The 23,752-nt window shown below is 46.1% G+C and overlaps 1 protein-coding gene across 2 annotated transcripts in view; it reads right to left on the reverse strand.

Annotated features, from left to right (window-relative positions):
* Nucleotides 1-5,234: 5,234 nt before the first annotated feature.
* Nucleotides 5,235-23,752, reverse strand: part of TNR (tenascin R) — a 268,795-nt gene continuing 250,277 nt past the window's right edge. For both annotated transcript variants that reach the window (XM_038412865.2, XM_043520549.1), the window contains 6 exons: nucleotides 23,158-23,290; nucleotides 19,479-19,630; nucleotides 17,184-17,280; nucleotides 15,946-16,107; nucleotides 13,383-13,546; nucleotides 5,235-12,990 (listed from right to left, as the gene is read on the reverse strand). In XM_038412865.2, coding sequence (XP_038268793.1) covers nucleotides 12,871-12,990; nucleotides 13,383-13,546; nucleotides 15,946-16,107; nucleotides 17,184-17,280; nucleotides 19,479-19,630; nucleotides 23,158-23,290 — 828 coding nt within the window. In that variant the 3' untranslated portion in view covers nucleotides 5,235-12,870. The remainder of the gene's footprint in view (nucleotides 12,991-13,382; nucleotides 13,547-15,945; nucleotides 16,108-17,183; nucleotides 17,281-19,478; nucleotides 19,631-23,157; nucleotides 23,291-23,752) is intronic.

Below are 23,752 nucleotides of genomic sequence, written 5' to 3' on the forward strand. Positions count from 1 at the left end.
CATTTTGACATTCCCCAAACTGAAATGTTTCTGGTTTATTCAACTGACCCAACACACAGAATTTTGTGTCAGTTCAATACTAAACTGCATTTTCCCACTGCAACACATTGCCTTATGGGAGTTGTCATTCAGGAGTCTGATGCCCCTCCCCCACATTTTCTCCTATGCTCCCTGGCCAGACTACATCTTCCATAATGCACCAAGCAGCTGAGTCACCTGGATATCCACATTGCATCGTGGAAGATGTAGTCTTCCAGGGAGATCAGCTTAGGAGAGAATGGGGGCTTGAATTACAACTCCCATCCAGCAGTTAGCTGATAGAGAAATGCATTTTAATATTTTGTTGAATTGATTCAAAACAAAACATTTAGGATCAGTTTAAAAAAATACCCCCAAAATATTCCCATGTGGATCAAACTGACCTGAAATGAAATACTTAATTTCAATTTGCTCTGACAGAAAATCAAGTTTTCAGCAAAATTAAAATTTTGATTTTGCAGAAATGGCATTTTCTGCCAGGAAATCATTCCAATGGAAAATTTCTGTCCAGTTTTTCTATTCATATGTCACCCAGGCATGGCACTTTACATGTAAGAAAATAACACAAGGTGCTGCCCCTTTAAATCAGCAATCAAATTAAATCTAGCAACATGAGAAGGGAAGATGAATGAAAGCTGGGGCTGGGGGGAAGGACAAGGACGCTACCTGTAGAAGGGTGTTATAGTTTATATAAAGAAAAGGAGTACTTGTGGCACCTTAGAGACTAACAAATTTATTAGAGCATAAGCTTTCGTGAGCTACAGCTCACTTCATCGGATGCATCCGATGAAGTGAGCTGTAGCTCACGAAAGCTTATGCTCTAATAAATTTGTTAGTCTCTAAGGTGCCACAAGTACTCCTTTTCTTTTTGCGAATACAGACTAACACGGCTGCTACTCTGAAACCTATAGTTTGTATAGTGTGCAGTGTACGTTGAGATGCTATGCTTGGTTACTTTCATACTGTACCTGGTGAGTTCATCCCTGCTTAATCTGTAATTTATGTTTTAAGTTATTTATTTAGTAGTTCTGAAGGGGCAAAGGTGGGGCAGAGCTGTATTGGGTTGCGCTGGCTGGAAATGAGTGATTACCTTTTTATTATTTGTATTGGGGCCCCAATCATGGACCTGGACCCCATTTGTAGCAACCTGCATGGGACTTGGAGGGCGGAGCATAGGCTGCAGGGGGAAGAATTTGGAGGTGACACTGGGAAGTCAGTCTGTGTGCATGTGGCTGGAATGCCAGCTCCAGCCGGAGCACCTGTGTTAACAGTTCACTTAATAAAGAGCCAGCTAAGTTGTAATGAAACATGGAGTCCTCGTGGTTATTCAGCACTTGCTACATGAAACACCATTGTGTTAGGCGCTGTAAAAACAAAGGTCTCTTCCCCAAAGAGCTACCATTCTAAGAATAAGACAAGAGACAATGGCTGGATGCAAACAGACAGACGGGAAAGACAAGGAAACAATGAGACAATATTGTGATTGAGTTGATATTGTCATTGTTGGTCTCAGTCCAGTTCCATCATCTCCTTATACAGGTCAAACCTGGGGTGTACTGTGCGGAGAAGCTTGCACGGGTTCTGCCTGGGCTGGACCTGTCCAGGGGCCGTCAGTCCAGCCCGTGGCTGCATATGAGTAACGGGTTTACTGGAGGTGGGCAGGAGCATGAGGAGGAGGAAAAGAGAAGGGGTGCAGCAGCATGGGGTATGAGGCAGTGGCATGGGGAGAGGGTGAAAGGGCAGTGCAACCGTAGGTGGGGGAAGAGTGACAATGTGGAACAGCAGGAGTGGGCAGGGAGGGTGAAGGGGGCGGACTGCCAGCCTGGGAGGGTGGTGGAGGGGAGCATGGGAAGAAAGGTAAGCTGTGCAGTGGGGACTGAGGGTGCAAGCACCTATGCATTGCTTGCTGTCGGGGACCAGCTAGGAGGCAGGAAAGTCCCAACCTCAGTGACAGACTTTAACTGAGTCTCCAGAGGTGGCTGATTTAACTGTCAGTGTTAAAGTCAAGGGGAGCAAAGCTAAAAGCAGAGGGAGAGGACCCATGCCTTGGTTGAAGGCTGCAGCTCCCCCAGGGCTTCCCTGCTGGCTCCCTTCTGGCTGGACGCATGGACTCTCCCGGAAGGGGAATCTGAGGTAGGAAGCTGTAGAGGAGAGGGGAGAACAGATGGTGAGACACCCACCCAGAAAGCTCAGTGGAGAAAGATCTCAGGGACAAGAGAATGACTCTTTGAGCTCCTTCCTCCCTCCTGGCTGTGGCGTATTGAAAACTGTGTTTAAAATGATAAACTATCACTTAAATTCTCAGGAGTTCCTGCTCCTGCTTGCAGGCTATGGCACTCTGTAGGATATATTTAGTCTGGGTCTTTCAGCAGTCAGTCTGCAAAGAGCCAGCCTCTGGCAAGCTGGGGTGAATTGTGTGTCTGCCTTAGGGAGCAGCCTGTTTTGTGTCTCTGTGCTTTTAGTTCTTGTGTGTTTAAGATCCTGGATTTTAAGAAATAAAATAGTGTTACATTGCAGCCTTCCCAAAAGGAGTATTTTATGTTTTAATCTAACGTCTCTGTTTGCTTGCCATGAAGATATCACACATGATATGGGGTGGTGGTGGTGGTGGTGAGACAGGGCCGGATGGAAAGAAGAATGGAGGGAGGAAGGCAAGAGCAGAGCTATAGATGGGGCTTAATTACAGGGAAAACTGAAAAACAAAGGGGAGAAGAGGCAGTCAGAAAGGAAGGGAACAACATGGAGAGACACGGAAAGGAAGAAGAGAGAACTTGGGAGAGACAGCAAGGGAAGCTTGATGCTACAGTATTTCACTCCCTTTGCTGTCCGGTCTCTGTACAAGGTGGCATGGCTGCATAGGATGAAGGCTATTGTGAGAGTTGGCTTCAGAAAAGAGACTCCCCTAGAAGCCCAGTATCCTTTGTGTAAGGAGACAGGAGATCATGCTCTGGGGTTGAATGGTGGGGCTGGTTATAAGGAGCTGACACAAGGAGTGCTGGGAAGACACTGCTTTAATCACTGTCAAGGACAGTAGCACTGTCTGCTCTTTTGGGACCTCCAGGTCTGGTGGCCCTGGGGCACATCTTTCGATATTGTAATAGAATGTGACTTCATCTGTCAAGCTTCAGTGAAATACAGCTCTTTGGGGTAGGGCTAGTGTTCCTGGTGTGTCTGTACAGTGCCTAGCACAACACTGCACCAGAGGTGCTGGGGAACATTAGGAGCAGTTTCACTTTTTTGCACAGTATTTTATGAGCTCTCCTGAAGTCTCCCAAAGTGCAGGGAATCTTGGGGGGTACTCCAGACAACTCCAGGGGAGGCCCCAGACCTTCAGCCCTTGTTGCTGTTTTTGCATTGGTGTGGATTCTCCTTCCCAGCTGAGGCTAAATACTGGTGCTGCAAGGAAGAGGCAAGAGGAGCACCAGGTATGTACCCAGTGAGCCCAGCCACGGTGGTGGGAAAAGAGCCTCGATCCAGGCCCAGAAGGTTGTTTGGGAACTAGGCTTCCAGAAAGCTGCCAGGCCAGGATTTGTGGTGTTGAGATGGGGAGGCAGGAACCCCAGAGCCCCATGACAGCAGCAGCTGGGGGACTGGTAGACGCCTGTGAATGACTTTTCTTTTCTTGTCCCCAGTCTCATCGGCACAGTGTATTGTGTCGCCATCAGACAACACACTGCCACGTTGCCCCAGGCTTGGGAGCCACCAGCGATAGGAAGTGCCCCATCCTCGGATGATCAGTTTGGGGAAGGATTGTGTATGCATTCCTTGCCACGGAGGGCTGTGTGGGGCTGTGCATACCTGCCCATACGTTGCCTAACATTCCTAGATCATTTACAAAGCAGTATCAAGCCGCTGTGGCTGTTTAGCAGGCCAGGTACTGTCCTCCTCTTGCAGAAATCTCTTCATGGCAACCATGGGATTTCACCTGTGGTGCTGATTTTTTTAAACAAACAAACAGCCTTGCGGGGAGTCTTTTTCCTTAGCAAGTTGGTTCAGAAGAGCTGCCCTGTTCCTTCCCTGCCCTGGAGAATGGTAACAGCTGTCTGATTTTTAGCTAGCACTCAGCTGCGTTCAAGTTGGTGCACTCTGACACACACCGCAATGGAGCTTTGTATGTGTGCACTCTCTCTTGGATTCCTTGATATTTCCCCTCCCCTCGCCCCATGCCAACTTTGCATTTGGTTGGCAGCTGCTCAGACCTGGGTGCCCCCCCTTGTGAGGCACAGCATGGGCAGTGGTGCAGATTGGGATGGGGGCCTGTGCTAGCTGAGGATGCCATTGGTTTGGGAGTTGGCCTCAGAGGGCCAGATGTGGTGATTTATGCTGCACAGTCTGCAGGAACAAAGTCTGGCGCTGAGCAGTGCCAAGGGCTTCACACGTGGCCGGGGGCTAGGGGAGAATTGGGCACACTTTGAAACAAAACACATCTGTGTAAACAAGGTGGGGTGGGGGAGGGAGTTAAAGGCACAGAATGAGATGGTAAGAGGGAGGCAAATGAAGGAAGAAAGAAAGAGTAAGTTAGACACAGGATGCCAGAGAGTGGGGACAAAAAAGCAGAGAGAAGAAAAAGCAGGGAGAGAAAGGGGAAGCTGCATCCAGTGCCAGCTGAGCAGACCAGGCGTGAGTGCAATTCTTTCTAGAGAACACTGGAGGGAGTTTAGGAATCAGGAGAAGACTGGACATTCAGTTGGTGGAGCTGTTTGATTTTGTTAAATACAGGATCCATTTGGCTCCTACTCACTGCCTGCTTGATCCAGCTGCCATTTATCTGGGGCAGAGAGGGAGTGACTTAGGGCTGGTCTGCACAGAAGTTGTACTGACTATACTAAAAACTGTATTTCAATCGATTGAGCTAAATCACTGCAAGTCCCTTGCGTGGATGCTTCTTAAATGGGTTTGGGCGGCTAAGGTCAATTTGGTAACAAGCCCGTCTAATTAGATTGGAGCTGCGTGTGCGTGTGCGCAGAGACAGGGCCTCAAAAAGAGTGTCTCCTGGGAAACAGAAGGAGTAAGTGTCAGAAAGAGAGGTGAATCAAGGAGAGTGAGAGAAGGGACAACAGAAAATCTCTTTGCCAGACCCAGAGGATAGGGTAAAGGGGGAGAGATCAGGAGCCTCGGTTAGGGCTGAATGGAAAGGAGTTGTCAGTCTCTGTCCTCGCAGTTCTCCCCATTCACTGACCAGACACACACATTGCTCCTTTGGAATCTTTTATTAACATAATAGAAAATGCATTTAAAAAAAGGAACTATACATAGGCTAAGAGCAGTCAGGACTAAAAATACTAGTTAAGAATGGCCAACAAGCGTTGGGAGGACGGTTACGTTTTCTTTCTCCGCTTCAGTTGTGTAGATTTAGTTCAGTTCATGTGGGGGAGCTTTCTGCCTCCTTTCTTCCTTTTTTAAACAATAAATACAATTCCAGAGTAATGTATGTACAAAGGGGGTGGGGGCCAGGGTTTTTTGTTTTTTTGTTTTTTTTGCCATCCCCCTGAAAAAGTGCTGGCGGCTGAAGTCTGGAGGGTTCAGAGTTTCACTCTCCACCTGGGGAGACAGGAGGGTCTGTTCCTGTGGATTCTCACTGAAAAAAGCTAGCTCCCTGCACTTTCCCTGCCTCCTCCCCTTTCTTTGAAACAGGAGTGCCATAGCCATATTCCATAGCACGGTGTAGCAGATTATGTGGAGTTAAAAAGTACCAAAATTCCATCAAGCGCCTTATCTAGTTCCTAGACAGGACAAGAAGTAAGCGCTGTCAGGCAGGCCCATAATAAACTGGGGGAAATGTTTATTACAGTACTGACCCATGGCATCTGCCTTATTTGTAGGAACATAGTGATCATGCTGGGCAGCTGGGGGAATTTCCAGGGGTGCTGCATTCAGCTGGGAAAGGAGAGCATCCTGGTGTGTGGAATGTGATCCTCTCTCTCTTGCAGAGAATGGATGCCTCTGAGCAAATTTCTGAGGGGGATCTGAACAGATGAGCACTTTGTTGGCAGTGTCCAGAGTCGGTTACTCATCTGACATATTGCACTACACTTAGGCCGGTGAGCTTGTTTGCTTGTATTAATATGTGTATATATGTATATCTTCATGTACAGTGTAAATACACGCCTAGGAAAATGTATTAAGCAGTGAGGCCAATAGACCTGCCCCCATCCTCCTGCTGCTGTCCCATGCACCTTTAGTGTGCTTGAAAATTGTCAGGAGGGAGGGGGTGAAAAGACTGAACCAAACCTTGACTTTACCTGACCTATAGGAAGGAAGGATGAGGCAAGAGGGGAAGGACGAGAGCGCCCGCTGGGATTTAATAAATTGCACTTCTCCTATCTCCCCACAGGGGCCACTCATACTCTGTGCTTTGCTCACCTGAGCCAGTTGCGTTTCTCTAGCCTCAGGGTCTGTACAACTGGTTTGTTGGCCTTGTTATTTTCTGGCTGGTATTTGTCACTGCTAATTGTTCCATTACAGGGTGAGAGGAAGTGAACCAGAGATGCCAGAGGAAATGACAAAAACATTCCTTCCTTGTGTGTCTCCACGGATAGCTCGAGAAGGTGGCCTCTCCCTTCGGTGAGCTCAGTTGCAGTTTCTGCTCCTTGATATTTTAATTCCCAGTCGTCTGGACCTGATGCACACCTTAGCAATGAGCGTTTCAGTCCTGGTAGTGCTGTTGTGAAGACGTGACATCTGAGCCATCCATAGGGAACCAAGGACTGATAGACGTCACTCATTTGGCTATGTGCATTGAGGGGTATCTTGACCTCAGACCTGTACAGTATGTTCCACAGGCTGCCCTGTAGTGTGGCATTTACCCACACAGGGCTGTGGACACTTCCAAAGGAAAAGGCCTCTTTAGACATGGACTTCCCTGATTGGTGAAGGTCGGATTTATCACAGAAATACCTGATGATACAAAGCCAGTACAAACCAGACCTGCTAGGCCATGCCCTCAGCTGTTGTTACACTGCCTAGTTCCAGGGAAGTTGGAGATGTGCCAGTTTCCAGTAGGTGAGGATCTGGCTCCTTTTGTGACCTTCAGCAAGTCACTTCAGCCTCTTCATCCCCCACCCACCCCTTGTCTCCTGGGACTCAGTTCTCTCTGCTCTGAATTGGGGACAAATAATGCTTGAGGGGGAAGGCAAGGATTAGTTCATTTATGTTTGCAATGTGATTTGAGACCCTCAGGGTATTGCTGTTATAAACTGGCGCAAAGGTTTCTTGAAACTTCTTGGGTAGCAATTAACTCTGACAAACCATCAGAGCTCATCCTATGAATATTTTCTTGCCTGCGGGAGAGGACTGGGCCTCGTTTTATCACCAGATTCCTCACATTTATGTGCTTTTAGCAAAGCCAGGAAAGGCAGCTCTTCCTTCACTAGCTTCTGACTTTTTCAGGCACTTCTTAAACCACTGCAGAATGAATAACAGAGTGAGGTGGGTGAACTGGCTGAGATGAAATAGGAATGGAGCTGAGCTTCCCTTAAAGAAGCTGTTTCCCAAACCCAAACAGAACCTTTGTAAGAAAAAGTCCCCTCACAGCCCCACGTGTTTAATATTCAGGCCTCTCTGCAATTGCAGATGGGACCAGAAGCAGAAATGCTGAAATACCCCCAAGGCAAATTCTTGAACCACTGTGGCCCCGATCATGGTTGTGGCCTTTAGGCATGGCGCACATAGGAATAATATCATTTCTGGCCTGGTTAGGAGCAGGATGCCCCAAGACAGCCTGTTCTCAAGAGATTCCCAGCTTGATTTTTGCTGGCTTGTGGTTTGGGGAAACATCTGGCCTTCAAAGCCCTCTTAGCCAAATCTAACCCAGTCCTTATGGAGGTTCATCCGCTACCAGAAAAGATACAGCTGCTAAGCTCTATTTCCACTTCTTCAGCACTAAAGCAGCCAGAGCAAAGGAAAACAAGTCTATCCCCTCAGAAAGCCTCTCCGCTCTCTCCTCATATTCTTGCTAGCACTACTGAACAGGGCTCATTATCTAATAACTGCCAAGTACTTTGTTGTAAGTACAGGCATCTCTTCCACGATTAGAGAGTTCAATGAGAGTTTAGCCTTCTTTTCAAGGGCAGGAGGGACTCTAGTGCCCTGGCTTAAAGGAATGTTATATACAAAGAACATTCCTTCCCTATCTTACTTATAGCACCTCGGAAAAGAATATTAAAATCCTGCCACGCAAGGGACTTCTACTCCAATTTGAGTCAATATCCATAGGGCATGCTCAGCCCTTTCCAGGGCAAACCCCAAATTCCCTTCTCACTACTGATGCTGAGAGTTTTCCTTTTTGCGCATCACTCAGTCTGGACCATTACTTCAAATTAATTTCAAATCAAATCCTGAGTCTGCTCTTGCAAGCCCTGTGCGTGGAACACCTCCTCTTGACTTCATGGAGGCCTCTGACTCTCTGTGAGTTAAAGGCTTGAGCCAGAGCTCACTGAAATCAGTGAGTCTTTTTGTTGACTTCAGTGGGGGGGAACCAGGCCTAGAGAGAGGTCCATCCTAGAACTCAGTGATCTCCTCAGGACGAGAGCTGGATAAATAGGGAGACAATAAGCCATGACCATCTCAACAACTTCTGTGTAGAATTTACCTTCAGTTGAGTTTGCTCCCTCTTGTATTAGTTTCTTATGAATGCTTGTAGGAGCCAAGTTTGTCTCGTGCATTTTCAAGCCAAGATTAGTTCAGTTACGAAGCAGAACTAATTGGGTGAGAAAACCAAATTTGTTTTGGCCAGAGAAGGAGTTTATATAAAGGGTCATCCAGTGAGGGAGCAAGAAAAGAGGCCATGTTTAATCGGGTGACCAATCCCATAGCACCAGTGCCAAACACAATTTGCACATAACCACTAGCTGAACCTTTAATTGCAGCCTGTTCATGGACAACTCTTCATGGAGGAAAATGGCCAGATTTTGCCAGATATTCATTGTTGATTGGTTGCCTCGGTGTTCCCAGGATACCCCCAAGGCACCAGAAACGTAACATTATAGGCACCTCTCCTTTGAGGGGTCTAATAGTCTCAGAGACTGAGGGTGATGGGGGTTGGGGACAGCAGCAGTGGTCCTCAGGGAAGGTGGTCTCTTATTAGCATGGAGGCCAGCACTGGGAATCTACGCAGGTAGACAACATGTAGAGTGGCTGAGATGGTGAAGAAGAGGAAGGAAGAAGCAAAGATTCCTCAGCAACTTACTCCAAGTGGGAGCTCTTGCTGAGCCTCTTGGCTACAAGGGAAGTGGGAGGATGGAGAGAAGGGAATTTCCACCAAGCGCCAGAGGAATAAAACCAGGTTCAACTCAGAGTAGGCAAGAGGTAGTTTGAAAAACTTTAGCTTGTGCCATGTATGGATAAAATGAGGCACAATCCCTACTCAGGGGGCTCAGTGCTCAGCCTGCCCTGGCTACCCCTTACTGCCCATTCCTTTTCATGTCGGTGTTGATTGCCAAAACTTCGTGCCATGATGCAGCATTGGTAACCTCATGTTAAGTCTTTGGTGTGACTTGTCATGGGATACGTTAGGATCGGAAGATAGACTGCAAATTGCCCTTCATCCTGCAGTGTGTTCTGCTGGTCAGATAATGGAGTCCTATCGTTCGGACCCTCCCATCCCAGCTAGGAGGCAGCTACGGAGGGGTGTGTGGTGGGGAAACGTATTGAGAGAATAATGATCCTTTCCTGGAGAAATAATACCTATAGTAACACTGGGCTTAAAGAAAGATCAATCTGAGTTTCTGTGAAGGGATGGGGATAAGTTCGGCTGTGGTTGTGATTTAGAATAGTGGGTTTTATTGGTTGTTTTTTGTACCAATCCAAAGAAACAGCTTTCTTTCCCTCTGCTGGATCACTAGTGCTGAGCAGCAGCATTTCCAGTGAGGTTTCTTGCTTCCACCTGAATGGACAATGGAGACAATGAAAGCCCAATCAAAGGCAAGTGACTTGTCCAACTTGAAGTCACCCAGAGAACCATTGCCTCAGGTGGGAATTGAAGTCAGGGCACTCTCAGTTGCTGCACTTAGTTCTAACTGTTAAACTACCCTGCTTTGTCATTTCATAGGGTTACCTCTTGTTTGTGGCTGCCAATGGGTGGCAAATTTCTTACAAATAATTGCTAGGGATTTCCCTAAACGTCTGTCAGCCCTAACTGCTGCTTCTCTTTGGCTTTTGGAATTCCAAAATGATACGCTAAGGACAGAAGAGATTTTTCTACTTTTCATGAGAGTCTCATCCCATCCTACTCCCCCTGCCCAGGTCTAGCTCTTCATTGAGGCCTTCTTGTTCCTTCTTGATCTCCCTATACCTCCTCCGGTTCATGGTGATTTACTGAGGGCCTTGTACAAAGCCCACTAAAATCCACAGGAGACTCTGCTGGCTTCAGTGGGCTGTGTATCCATCGCTACATCCAACACGTGTGCAGAACTACCCATAGCTGAGCACCACCCTCTCACCCATTCATGTGCTCAACGGGCAGGAAACCCCCTGGGTTCAGGACTGAAAGCAAGGCTTAGTGCCCTTACAATGGTGGGCCATACCAGTGCCACATCACTGGAAGAGGCAACTGAGTGTTTGAAGGATGGGGAAGATGCAGCACCATTCCATCAGACTAGACTAGCAACAGACAGGGTCTTTCTCCTTGACCTTACAGCCAGGGTGTTGAGGGTTGTACCTAATCCTGAACTCAGGGTTATTTAAGTTATGATGTCCCAATGCATGGCATGGGGGAGGGGGAGACTGATTAGTCCTGATTGTCTCCTGTCACTCCACTGGACATGGGTTGGATGGGAGTTAGTCACACTCCTTGAATCTGTTAAAGAGACTCTGTCCTGAATTCTCTGTTCCATTCAGGCCCCTTTACATGCTCTCTGAAAGTGGCTGTAAACTGCAATTTAGTGCAAAGCGGCCTTGGTGTAAACGAGACTCAGGCCCAATACCAAATAGCGATAGTCCCCGTAACTTTTCCTCTACAGTACGGTGAACTCACACAAAACTGCCTTGTGCTAGTGCATGGGACACAGCAGGGGAAAGCGCCTGGTCTGTTCTCATTGGCCAAACTGATTAAAGTGCAAAACATAAGCAGCATCAACGTTAAGGAGTAAATTCAGTGTTTGAAAATCACTTTTAATAATTAAAGGTGTTGTTAGTAACAACAGGCAGGGATGGGATAGAGCTTTAAAATATCAGGTTTTAACCAGGGCGGTGTCCCTTTATAAGGAGGGAAAACATAATGTTTGGAACACGTATGGGGCCTTTCGTCCAAGGATCTGAAAGTGCTTTACAAATGTCAATGAATTAAGCCTTGCGACAACACTGTGAGGGAGGGAAGAGTTCAGTTCCCCAGTGGAGAGCTGGTGGAAACAGCTCACAGAGATGGTGTGACTCACCTAGATCACAGAGGAGGCTGGTGGGAAGAGAATCTACATTGAGGTCTTTTACATCAACCACCCAAACCATCCTTCCTCCATAACCCCAGGGAACACAAACAGGATAACTAGATGTCACAGCACATGGCTGAAATTTACAGTCTCTGCAAGCTTCAGGATGAACTGCGGCCACTTGCCAGTTCTTCTGCTCGCTGCTCTTCCTCCAATACTCTTTGGTTTAGGACCAATAACAACTACGAGACACAACATTACTGTACGTAAAAATAATAGTGAAAGGGAAGCCTAAATGAACTTACTACAGAATGATATTAAAGATTCCTAGAAGCTGTTTTGTCTGATTCCTCCTCTCCTCTCCTCTCCCCTGAGCTAGGCCTTAGAAGAATAACAGCAAAAACCCACCAAAGAGTTTATGATGAAGTCAACATGCAGAGTAGATAGGACACCATTGTACCCCAGAAAACACTAGAGCAGCTCCCATCTACAGGCAGATGCTGTGCACCATCCATTCTGTTACTACCCACGCACCTACCATAAATAGGGGGCGACCTTGGGCATGTTAGAAGCATGGTGATGGTGGGTGGGGTTCATAAGTAGGCAGTGATCGCTCTAAAGGAAAGGAGAGATGGATACAATGCAGACAGGCATCTCACGCTCCTTGTGAGATCTATGACTTGCAGTAACCCAGTATACAATGGCAAGCATGAAATTCACTTCTCTCTACTGTGTATGTGTATGTGCATGTAGTGTGCTCCTGGGGATAAGGGACACTGTGTGTTCTTGGTCAAAGGGAGAGGGACAGCTGCATCATCTTGGCTAACAGAGGGATTGGGCATTATGTTGGGGAGGGGAGCAGGCTCTCCCTGGCTGGCATGACATGGAGGAGGAGGAGTGTCTGTCCCTGGAATGAAGGGGCATCAGACTTGTTGCCTCTGACTATGATCAAATGACAGGGCACTATGTGTGGTCCCTCTTGCCCAGATGCGGCTGATGCTACGTGCCGCCTCAGCTGCAGGCCCTAGTCCAACAGCTCAGCCAAAAAGGAAGCCTGCCCCCACAGCGTGGCCGGGCCAGCCTCCATCGCCGTCCCTGGCTGACAGCGTGAAGGAGGCCCTGCTGCAGCGGAGATGGTGATGAGGGAGCACCTTCAACAAAAACAAGTCCTATGGGATTCACCTGGGATTTATAAGTCTTTTAAAAAAAATACTAAAAATCCATCTCTCTCTCTCTTTCCACATTGTGGGCAGGGGGAGCGGGCACTTGGCATTTCACAGAGAAGGTGTTGAGGTCCTTCCCTTTCCAAAGCCTACGAGCCGCTCAGTCAGCCCTTCCAGAACTCCTATGGATCAGGTTGCTAGCTCAGAGTGGAAGTATTTCTTTTCCCTTTTCATATTATAAAATACAAACGAATGACAGAAAAGGTCGGGTGGCTGGGGTGGGGAGGGGCAGGATTCCTGCTGGCTCACAGCTGTAGGGACCGTCGTTTCCTTCCCGAGACGTTACGGTGGTTGTAGGGTCGAATCTTCATTTCCACAAAGGGTATGGAGAACTCGTGGCCTTTCCAGTGGAACCAGTTAATCCCCTGTGGGCAGGAAGGTGAGCAAGGCACAGGGCAAAAACAACAAAACAGGTGGAGTGGGGAAAAAAGAAGGAAACACATTTGAACTTGGAAGTTAAGTGGGAAGAAAGAAAAGAGTCTGTTTAATGAAGCAGCTTCTGTTATTACTCTGTGGGCAAGAAATGTGTAGGTTTCTCTCTTTGGCTTGTTATCCCCCTGCTGCTTTCACAAATGTGCTAACTCGTTAGTTTTCCTGCATCTCCCACTCATAAGGTGAGAGGCGTTGCTTTAAAGTTTCCCTCTTGAAACCAGATGGAATCTGCCCAGTGTAATGAAAGGGAAGGGCCAGGAAAAGGCACCTCAGGGCTCCTGGTTATGAGAAGTGCCGTCTCTGTGCTGTGTGGTTCCGCGCTTACCTGACTGTGCCGGGACTCGCCGTACTTGCCATTGAGGTTGGTCCGGTGGCAGTTCTTATACCACCAGGCACCTTTGTATGACATGGCACAGTTTGTAACAGCAACGTCATTGTCTCTATCTTTGGTGGAGAACGGACGTCCCTGGTGATAGGTGAGTGAATCTCCTGTAGAAAGAGAGTCGCTGTGAGGACACGCTCAGGGGTGCGCGTGCGGTGTGTAAGCACGACGCCATGTCAGGCCTGGCTAGTCTCTCTACAACAAGTAAATTATAATAATGCAATAACATTGTTCATTCTGCTAATCTATAGCTCCCTGTCTCAAAGAGTTGAAGACTGGCAGAATGCTACAGGAATAAGATTAGTTTGAGTTTCTAATCCCTGACCTCATGGATTCTAGATCTTTCTGCTGACACTCTCTGGGGTAGAGATGGACCTGAACATCCCTCTGGGCTTTGGAGATGGTGGAAACCTGCAACCAGGTCCAGTTCTTAATTTCATGGCTTTAGAAGAGGCTAAAGCAAATTCCTGGATCCAAACAGCCCGGAACTGGAAATCTAGATGTAGATGTGAGGCGAGGGTCCATCACTGCTTTGATGAAAGGTTTCTGTTTCCTCCCATTGGCCAAAGAGATCGTTTTCTCCCACTAAACATTGGTCCCTTCAAACTGTGGTCTGACTGGCTCAAAAATAAAGGATAATGAATATGGTAATTAGAGATAAGCCTGAGTTTGCAAAATTTGGGGCTTTTCAAATCCGGGGAGGTGGTTTGGCTTGTTGTAGGCAGGTGTTGGCTGCAGAGTTTGGATCTTGATGTGAACTTTCCTACAGTTGGGAGATTTAATGATCTAAGGTCTTTGGGTTGGGCCCATCTTCTGCTTCACTTCTGTCATGCTTCTATGTTTCCAAAATAACCCTAAATACATGATGGGTAATAAGAAGTGAATAAACTCTTTGTGATGCCCCAAGAGAATACCAAAGAGACCAAAAAATATTAATTATTGCATAGTCCTGAAAAAAGAACACAGAGCTGTGCGTGCGCGTACACACGCACATGTGGGAAAACCCAAGGGAAATGTACTGTCTGGGAAACCTTTACTCCTCTTTTTAGGGACAAAAAGGGGGTTCTCCTCTGTGCCATTATTAATAAGGGTTTGAAGCACAAAGGGACTTGTTGAATTATAATTCAGCCGGTTGGGGATAGGAGAGGAGTGTCAGACTCCTAGATATGATGCAAACATAGGCCAGGATCCTCAAAGGTTTTGAAGTGCCTAACTCCCCTTCATTTCAATGGGAATTAGGTGCCTCAATACCTTTGAGGGTCTGGGCCATAGGAACTGCTATGCTGTGTCAAACTAATGGTTCATCTAGTCCACTGTCTTTCCTCTCTCAGTACTAGATGTCTTACAGGCACGGACAGTTCTGCATCTTACATATGGTGGAGGGTTTCTTGCTAGCCCCAGGAAGAAAGTGGTTGCCTTGTACCTGGAGTCTGGGCATGTATGGTCATTAGACATTTTTAACCAAGCTAGTATAGCTGTATCCTGACTCTCCCCTCCATCTTGAACCTGGGGCTGCAGGGTTCCCACTCATCTAGCACTACCCTGCTCGCACCCAGTAATTTGCTACTCACTGACTGAGTGGAGAAAGCATGAAACCTGAAGTGACATCAGGGAGCCCTGATTGGACGAACACCAGAAGCTCTGATTGGTCAAAGCATGCTCTATAAATCCAAAGAGAGGCACAGAAAATGGTTTGCACAAGTAGGCCCTAGGTAGCTGCTGCTCGGACACCTTGCCCAGTGCTTCAGCTGCTGATCTGCTTGCTTTCTGGTGACCTGAGTCGTGCCTGACCCTGTCTGGATTGGTGTGTCTGGCTCCTGCCTGATTCCCGGTAACCCAAACATGATTTTCTGCTAACCACTAGACGCGACTGCCTAAGTCTGTCCCTGACAAGCTGCGGCTAATCTTGTTATTCATTGAAATGTCTAGTCTTCTTTGTGGAAGTGAGTTCTCCCCCACAAGGTATCTCAATGTTAGAATATCGCCATGCCAACATTGTGATGGGTGAAGCTTAGCAATTCTGTCTCATCCAAGAACAGTGGCTGGGCTAATGTTCTAGCAAAAGCAGCAAATGTTTGGCACATATATCATGGTACTACATGGATGACTTCAGCTTTTCAGTTGATATGGAAGCATGACATTAATGGGCTGATCCACTATTATTGTGGTACGAGGCGCCAGCTCTCATTATTGATCCGATTAGATGAACCGCAATGGGTGTTGTATAGTACTGCTCATCCCCCATGGAAAATTCCATATGCTGATTAAACATGTGCCTCCTGGTGATTACCTTACTGATTTATCTGATTACTCACAAGGAAGCAGAGACAACTAAGGGCATCTATTTGGATGGGCCAGAGTGGTAGCAGCATCCAGGAAGGGAATTAATCCTTTGGGTGCTGGGATTTCCTTACACTGCTCAAGCTTATGCACTGCAGGTATTTCAGACCCACCAGTCCAGAAAGCTTCCTACTGCACTTAGGTGCTTGTTAGTGATCGTATGTACCGGAAGTGCCGTTGTAGTCTCCTATCCGGAGCTTGTACAAACTCCTGGCGTCACCAAGGGAGAACTTGTCGTAATAGGCGTAAGTCGTCTCTTGGCCATCTCGCATGTCTATTCGTAGCTCGTAGCGTCCCTGTGATGTGATCTTGTGTATGTTATCCAGCCCTGCAGAGAAAAGCAGAGGGTTCAGGTGAGATCTGGTACCTGATGGCAACTCTGGGAGGAAAATGGAAGGTGATGCAGGGCTCAGTGAAAATGCATGGCAAACAAAAGAAAAGCCACACTGCCTCAGTTCATGTCTCTGTCCTTAGTGACTGAATGTCGACTTTACACTTATGCACGGAACAAGATACAGTCATGTACTTATTAGAGATGGGATCCAGCCAATGAAATCAGGTCTGGTCCCAGATTTCTAGCATCACTAAGTCTGGAGTTTTGGGGTTTAAGTCATAGTAGGAATCGTTTGCAAAATCCGAATCTGGCTTCTGATGCCAAACACCTTAAATTTGTAAGGTGTTTGCAGCTTAGGCCCACCTCCAGTGTGTACATGCACTAGTCCTGTCCCTGTGTGACAGCATTCCAGTCTGAAGCAATGCTAAATCATCAATATCCGTTTTTTAAATTTCCTCAGGTGAATATTCTCACTCATTACGGTCAGGGATGAGCAATGCCAGTTACAGCCATCCATTGAGGGTATTAGTTGTATATGCTCCACTCTCACAGAGCTTTGCCAATGCCTCACCCACTCATTCCTCAATTTCCACCATTCTAGGCCTGGGCCTCTTCTGAGAAGAAATTACCAATCATGTTAAATTGCAGAGTGTATTTATAATGCAGACAAAAACCTTCCAGGGAATTGGACAGAATGGCCATGCTCCTTTCCTTTTGTGACATAAGGAGATTTAAAACCAGGTCTCGATGAGTGAAAGGCCAGTGAAAAAGCTTACTGTGCCACCTAACAAATCAGGAACTGCTGCACCTTTGTGGTCTCCTTTTATGTCACATTTCCTCCACATGACACATCGCTAATTATATGAGCGCAGACAGAAGAAACGAGGAAACACCATGGTGAAGAAAAGCAGATTAATAGAGGGGAGATGGACAGATGATGATGATGCGCAGACACAGAGAGATGGAAATTAAGCTTGCAGAGATAAGTGTCCGATTGAAAGTTGCAAAGCGTCCACTGATCACAGCCTGGCTGACAGCGTCAGTGACAGACAAAGAGGTGAGGGCATTACCCAGCCAAAACTCATCCTCTAGGTTTCCAAAGCCAACGCGGTAATCCATCCACTTTCGAAAGAAATCCGTCAGCCCATTCTGCCGTCTCTGGAACACCTACAAAGGGAGAAGGAATGAAAGCCACATGAAAGAATTTTTGCTCTATGCTGAAACAATGATAGATCATAACTGAATGGGCTTTGTTATATGTGAAATTAAAAGAGAGTGCTTTGCCTTTCTATACCACCCTTCAAGTGAGGAGCTCAGAGCTTGAGAGGTTAATGTATTAATGCTCACTAGAGTCCTGGAAGTTAGACATGTATGGCAACAGTCAATTTACAGATGGATAAACTGAAGTTAAGTGATGTCCACAACAAATCAGCTGCAGAGCTGGGAACAGAATCAAAAAATCCTGATGTCAAGTCCCCTGCTCTAACCAATGGACAACACTGCCCACTTTTCAGCATGTGATTTTGTTTTTAACTAATTATTTCTGTAAGCCCTTCAGCATGAAATCAGATGTGAGGCTTTGAAGTAGAATGAAAAAGCAGGTAAAAGCTTTGGCGAATGAATCCCCACATGATTCATTCATGCGGTCCTTTTCTGACTGCACATATACTAGCATTTGTATGTAATAATGTGAGAGAGAGAGAGAGAGTGACAACACAGTCCAATTGGAACAGCAAAGTGTTCTCTAGTTCTGGTGCCAGTCCACCCGAATCAGGCTGTGTTTATGTGATTCAGCTAAGTAGCATTTGCCTCTAAAAGCACTGTACAAAGTCACTCTAGCTGATGGCTGACACCACCATATGGTGAGCCCCGTGAGTGCAAATCATTTACTTTGAAAGCTAGTATCCATTTAATTTTATGTGTAGGACAATAGATCAGTTTCAGCTTCAGGCTATGCTTTACTTCAAAAAAGAGCTGCAAACATTTCAAATCCATCAAAGGGAATTTCTCCAAGTGCAGCTGCTATTAACAGCTCATTCCTTAAGACATGGCAAATGAAGTAGACTTTATTAAGCCTCTTTTGGTGCATTGTTTTGCTGTCTTTCATAGCTGTGTTGGCCAGAGCTGTGCTTTACTTTACTTTACTTATGGGCATACAGTGTTTCTCTGTTGTGGCTTATAGCCACACATCCAAGGGTTGTGGTCTCATCTGAACTACAAAACTAAGCAGTATCAGGCTTGGTTTGTTCTTGGATGGGAGATTTGAAGGATAATCCCCACTGCTTCAGGCAGTAGTGCTGGTTATTCAGGAAACATCACTGTTTCCATTGTACCAGTGCCCTAGCATAGAGTTGGAGTCACCATGCTGCTGGAGATGCTATTGGAGGAGTAATGACATGAACGTCCTATGGCATATTTTGGACTCATTGGGTTTTTTAGCCTTATCCTTGCACAGGGGATGGCGCAGGGCGGCAGTGCCCGGCAGTAGGACACATTGTGTCTCAGAGACAAGCCGGGCACTGAGAAGGAATGTGCCTGCTGCTGTGCCTTGCATTGCTGACCTGTGCCACTGCTCATACATGTGGGAACTTGGACACAGCTTCTCCCTGCCTTCTTTGGGGTGGCTTGTGTCCCGGTAGCTGTTAGCAAGGAGCTGTCCCTGCAACCAGAAGAGCTTGGGGATTTTGATTATAGCCAGAGTGAAAGGAGTGGGAAGGGTTCTTGCACCTTTGCCCCTTTCTGCACAACCACTCAGAGGCCAGCTGCAATCTAACCCTGAGATAGAGTAGTGATGATAAACCTGGTGTCCCACCCAAATTACATTCTGCCTAGCTGGTTCATTCCTTCACTTTGATTAGGATAACTTTTCCTTCCTCCCTGTAACTGTTGCCATGTGCTGCCAAACAGCTGCTGCATTCCTCCCCAGAGGTGGCTGCTTGGCCTCTGTGAATGATGTGGCCCGTATGGTGTCTAAAGCATTGTGGGGGATCTTCTGGAATAGAAGGATGGGACTGGGAAATGGAAAACCATTAGTAGAGTTGTGCAAATAACTGATGTTCCCGTTTACTGTCCAAACTGGAAAAAAAGGGGAAAAAATGGTGGTGGTTTCTTTTACCCTTTCAAATTTTTTTTTAATGAAACTGAAAAAATTCAAATGAAAATCATTTTGAATTTTAAAAAAAATCTAAACCTTTTGAATTTGGGGTGAATTCCCCACCCCACAAAACATTTTGCCAAATCCAACAAAAATTCACATGTTTCAGTCAACCCGAAACTGCAGTTTTCAATGGGGGAAAAAGTTTTTTGTCCTAAAACTGAGCCCCAGCTCTAATTGTTCTGATGATGAGTTCTACATGGAGGCTTACAATCCATCCTCCCCCATCCGTGGTCATGTCGCAGTACACCTGCAGTCGCTGGCTGAGGTCCCCATTGATGGAGATGGTGTAGAGTCCACTCATGGTGTCGCCATTCATCAAATGCTGGGCACAGTCCTGAGGATTAGCAAACACGCGGCCTCCTGTGAAATTAGAGAGGCAAAGCTTCAAAGAGGGCACAGCACCTCCCGACACATATCACATGACATATACTGTATGATACAACATCATACAAGGCTTACTGCAATCCAGGAAGGACATGAATTGACTTCCGAGGTCATGAATCAGCCTGATAAATCATGGCAACTCCATCAAGTGCATGAGCTATCTCTTGGCTTACTTCACGTCATAATTAACTCAGTGGTGGTGATCCCTTTAACACAGCCAGCCTCTCCCCTTATAAATTAAAAACTTTTTTTATGTTTAACACTATTATAAATGCTGGAGGTGAAGCAGAGTTTCGGATGGAAGCTGACAGCTCACAAACCCCCTTTAATAACCTCGTGACCCCCTCAAGGGTCATGACCCCCAGTTTGAGAACCCCTGGATTAACTCATCATATGCCACAAGGTATAATGGCATGACACTCAATAATTCTACTGGGTACAATGAATGAATGTGTGACATCTTGTGATAGTTTTCCATGGATCTTGTTAAATTAATTGTCCCCAATATACACAGATAGTTTGGGAAATACCAATGTTCTTTCTCATCAATACTGGTTCTACAAATATGTAACCAGACTGATTTAAATGGAGTTACTACATCCATGTAAGTGTCAGGACAATCCAGTTCATGCAGTGCTCATCTTTGTTAGAAAATTTAGCAGGGTGTACCCATGACCCAGCAGACATGGTGTTGAACACAACCAGTCCACGTCTGAACACAACTGGTCCATGTCTATGCAGACTGCAAAGTCATGGTCAGCGTTCTGGTAGGTAGCATGATTCTTCATGGACATGTTCTAGCTTGATGCAGTTTTCAAATGAAGACATGCTCACAGCGAGGGGCCTGAGGTAATGGTTTACCAGTCCTATATGATCTCAACAGGTCTGCAGTATCAGAAACCCGCATCTGAGTCTTAGCTCACAAAAGTTGCACACTAGCTTAGCACTAGTGTAAGAGTTGTACTGATTTATACTTTTGTACATGAGAGTGGGAATTTACTCTGTCCAGTGGAGTTATTCATGATCTAGAGTAACTGTGAGAAGAACAAGGCCCAGTGGCCACAGCTGTGATCATCCTCAGTGAAAAATATTAAATATAGTGGACCAGATTTCATACTCAAGTCCAGATTCTGTTTTCATTCATGCCAAGGGTAAATAAGGAGCAACTTCCCTGAAGTCACTGGACTTGCACTGGTTTACACTAGTGAATGTGTGAAGAGAATCTGGACCATGGCACAAATGGGCACAAACTTGTAGGGAAATCTTATGTTCAGTTTCAACGATGGCTTAAATGGCAATGTCAGTTACCCAGGAAATGGGTGTAATTCACTGGGTGTGCAATGCCTGTGTAAGTTCAACATTGAAGGGGGTGTGATTAAAAAGTGAGAAGAAACTTACAAACGCTGGTTTTGTTGTTGGCTTTTCTATTCAGTTCCCCCTACCCATTCTTGGGGCGTGAATAGTCAAGTGATTTCATTTTGGTCAAAAGGCAAAGAGCCCCTATTTTACAGTCTCTGTGCTTTTTAACACAGCTAGTGAGAGACTTGTCATGTATAGTACTAAACACACAATGAAACCTGCATCAAAGACACACACGTTGGAGTTCTCGGTGCTTTGGGAAGACCACATTTCTTAATTTATATTCAGATCTTTAAAATCAAAGCTGACTTTGAAAGAAATTTCAAAGTACAAATTATAAATAGTGTATCGATTTTTTCCCCTTTGTACCATTTGTATACAATTCCCCCAGAACCTTATGCAAATATGAAAGACAAACGGAACACACAGCTATTAATATGCCAGGAAGAATGAAAGAGCCCTGTTACGGGTGAACACAAAGAAGCAAAACATCTTAAATGTGTTTTTTTTAAACAAACCATCAAAAACAACCTATTGTTCTCCTGGAAAGTGCCCAGATATGTTGCTAGAGTAAACGTACGTGGCCCTTAAACAAGGGAATGGTGGAAGCAACCACAGTCTACCATTGTTTCATTGTTCATCCCCAGATGCTTCTGTTTCATAGATATATTAGAAAAGAAACAGGTTTATTGTGCTTGTTACTCACTTCTATTTTCATTTAAACCTACTTCTAACATGTCTCTCGGGGAAGAAGCCATGCACAGTAAGTTCTCTGACTCTGTATAGGGTCAGATCCTCAGCTGCTGTAAATCGCATCATAATCTCCCTTGTCAGTGGAGCCTCGCTGATTTACACCAGCTGGGGATCTGGTCCTGTCTGTTTTCATCCTGAACTCAAGTTCATCCCCAACAAGTATATCTACTTTTCCATCCCCTATCGCATATGCTGTAATCCTTTGTGCCCAATGGAGTCGAGACAAGAATAGCGTAAGAGGCCCTGATCTATAGATATATCAGAAAAGAAGGGTTTTTGTTGTTGCTAGCTTCTGTTATCACATAAAAGCAGGTTACAAGGCCTGTCCATGTGCCTTGCCTGGTGTGTATGTCTGCAGTGGATTCAAAGGGAGCCCTTTTAATCTAGCTATATGAATACCGAGGAAGTGATTTCAGCACTGTAGAGTGGACAGCATCTTCAGGCTTTTTCTCATCTCTTTTGAAGAGCTGAGGTACAAATGGAATTGGATTCAGCTCTGCACAATGTGCATAGTGTCTATTGATTGCCGCTTTCTGAATAAAATGCTCCCACACTGGACACTATATTTGGCCCACATTTTTAACATGAGTGTTTTCAACATGCAGTGTTTCAGGGCAGACTGCTTCTTGTAAGCACTCTGACAATAGGGCCATGGGGACTGTGAGTCTCAATCAGCTTAACGCAACATCCATTCCATGAGGGTAGAATATTTAATAAATAGGACTGCTTTAAAGAACAGGAAAGCAGGGCAGTCTGGCAGTCAGAACATCATAGGGACTGGTTCTGGCCTTACGCTGGTTGTATATCGCAGTAATTCTATTGACCTTGGTGGAGTTGTTCCTGATATAGATCAGGATGAGATCAGGATCATGTCCATGGAGTTTAGAGATGGAAAAGACCCATTAAGTCATTTAGTCCACCCCCTGGTCACTAAAAGAGTATCCCCTGCACTGAATGTTCTAATTCTTTGGAGCAGGAGCAAGAACAAGGTAAAAGGATCTGTTTGAAATAGGTGATCTCTGTATTAGACATGGGGCCTAAATTCAAAGCCTGGATCCAAATACCCTTGGATTAGGGCAGAATCCAGATCTGGTTCCTATCTCTGCTTTACGCCCTTTGTAGGAAGAAGGGAAGGTAATGCCTGTGATAATGGAAGCTAAGATACAACTTAAATCTTGACTTTGTGTATTGGGTGGAGTTAGGGGAGGAGTTGTCTTCCTTAATACTTAGTAATTCCTTAGTACTCGGAGGTAATAGACAATCCTCCTTAGTACTTAGTACTTCCTTAGTACTGGGAGGTAATAGACAATCTCCTTGAGACACTCAGGGGAGACTGTGGCTGGTGCAGCATGGCACAACTGGTCAAACAAGGTGGGGAATAACCTCCTGACCTGTGATGAAGCTGGTGGAGGTGAATCCACTCCTCATTGCATCCTGGGCTGCCTGCAAGCGTACGATGTATTCCGTGGTCTCCAAAAGCCCCTCTAGGCGGATCCAGGTGTCCTCAGCGTCAACTATCAGCTCCTAGACACAGGTCACAAAAGTAGGTAGAAGCCAAGAGCAACAGACTAGACAAGCTACCGGGAACCCAGACAGCATGTAAAGAGGGAGCAGAAGTCAGGAACTTCTATAGCGCATGCTGACTGACTGAGGATCTTAAAGCTGTTTACATCCAGTAAGCTTTCAGCACCCCGGTAGTATTGCCACCCCCATTTCCCCAAGGAGTAAACAGAGGGAAAGTGACTTACCTTAAGACACAGTATGTTGAGGCAAAACTGAGATTAGACTCCACATCACCTGACTCCTAGGCTTGGCTTTAGCTGCTCAGCCATGTTTCCTCTTTGAACTTCAACCCAGGAGAGATTTAGGGTGACTAGACAGAGTAAGCCCTCCAGAAGAGGAGTGATGTGTAGATGCGATTCATGGTCCCTATGTATATGGATTACTGATTCCCATAGGCCCTGGGAACATGTTGTGTAACCTCAT

The sequence above is a fragment of the Dermochelys coriacea genome, chromosome 8 (assembly GCF_009764565.3).
Source record: "Dermochelys coriacea isolate rDerCor1 chromosome 8, rDerCor1.pri.v4, whole genome shotgun sequence".
NCBI lineage: Eukaryota > Metazoa > Chordata > Testudines > Dermochelyidae > Dermochelys > Dermochelys coriacea.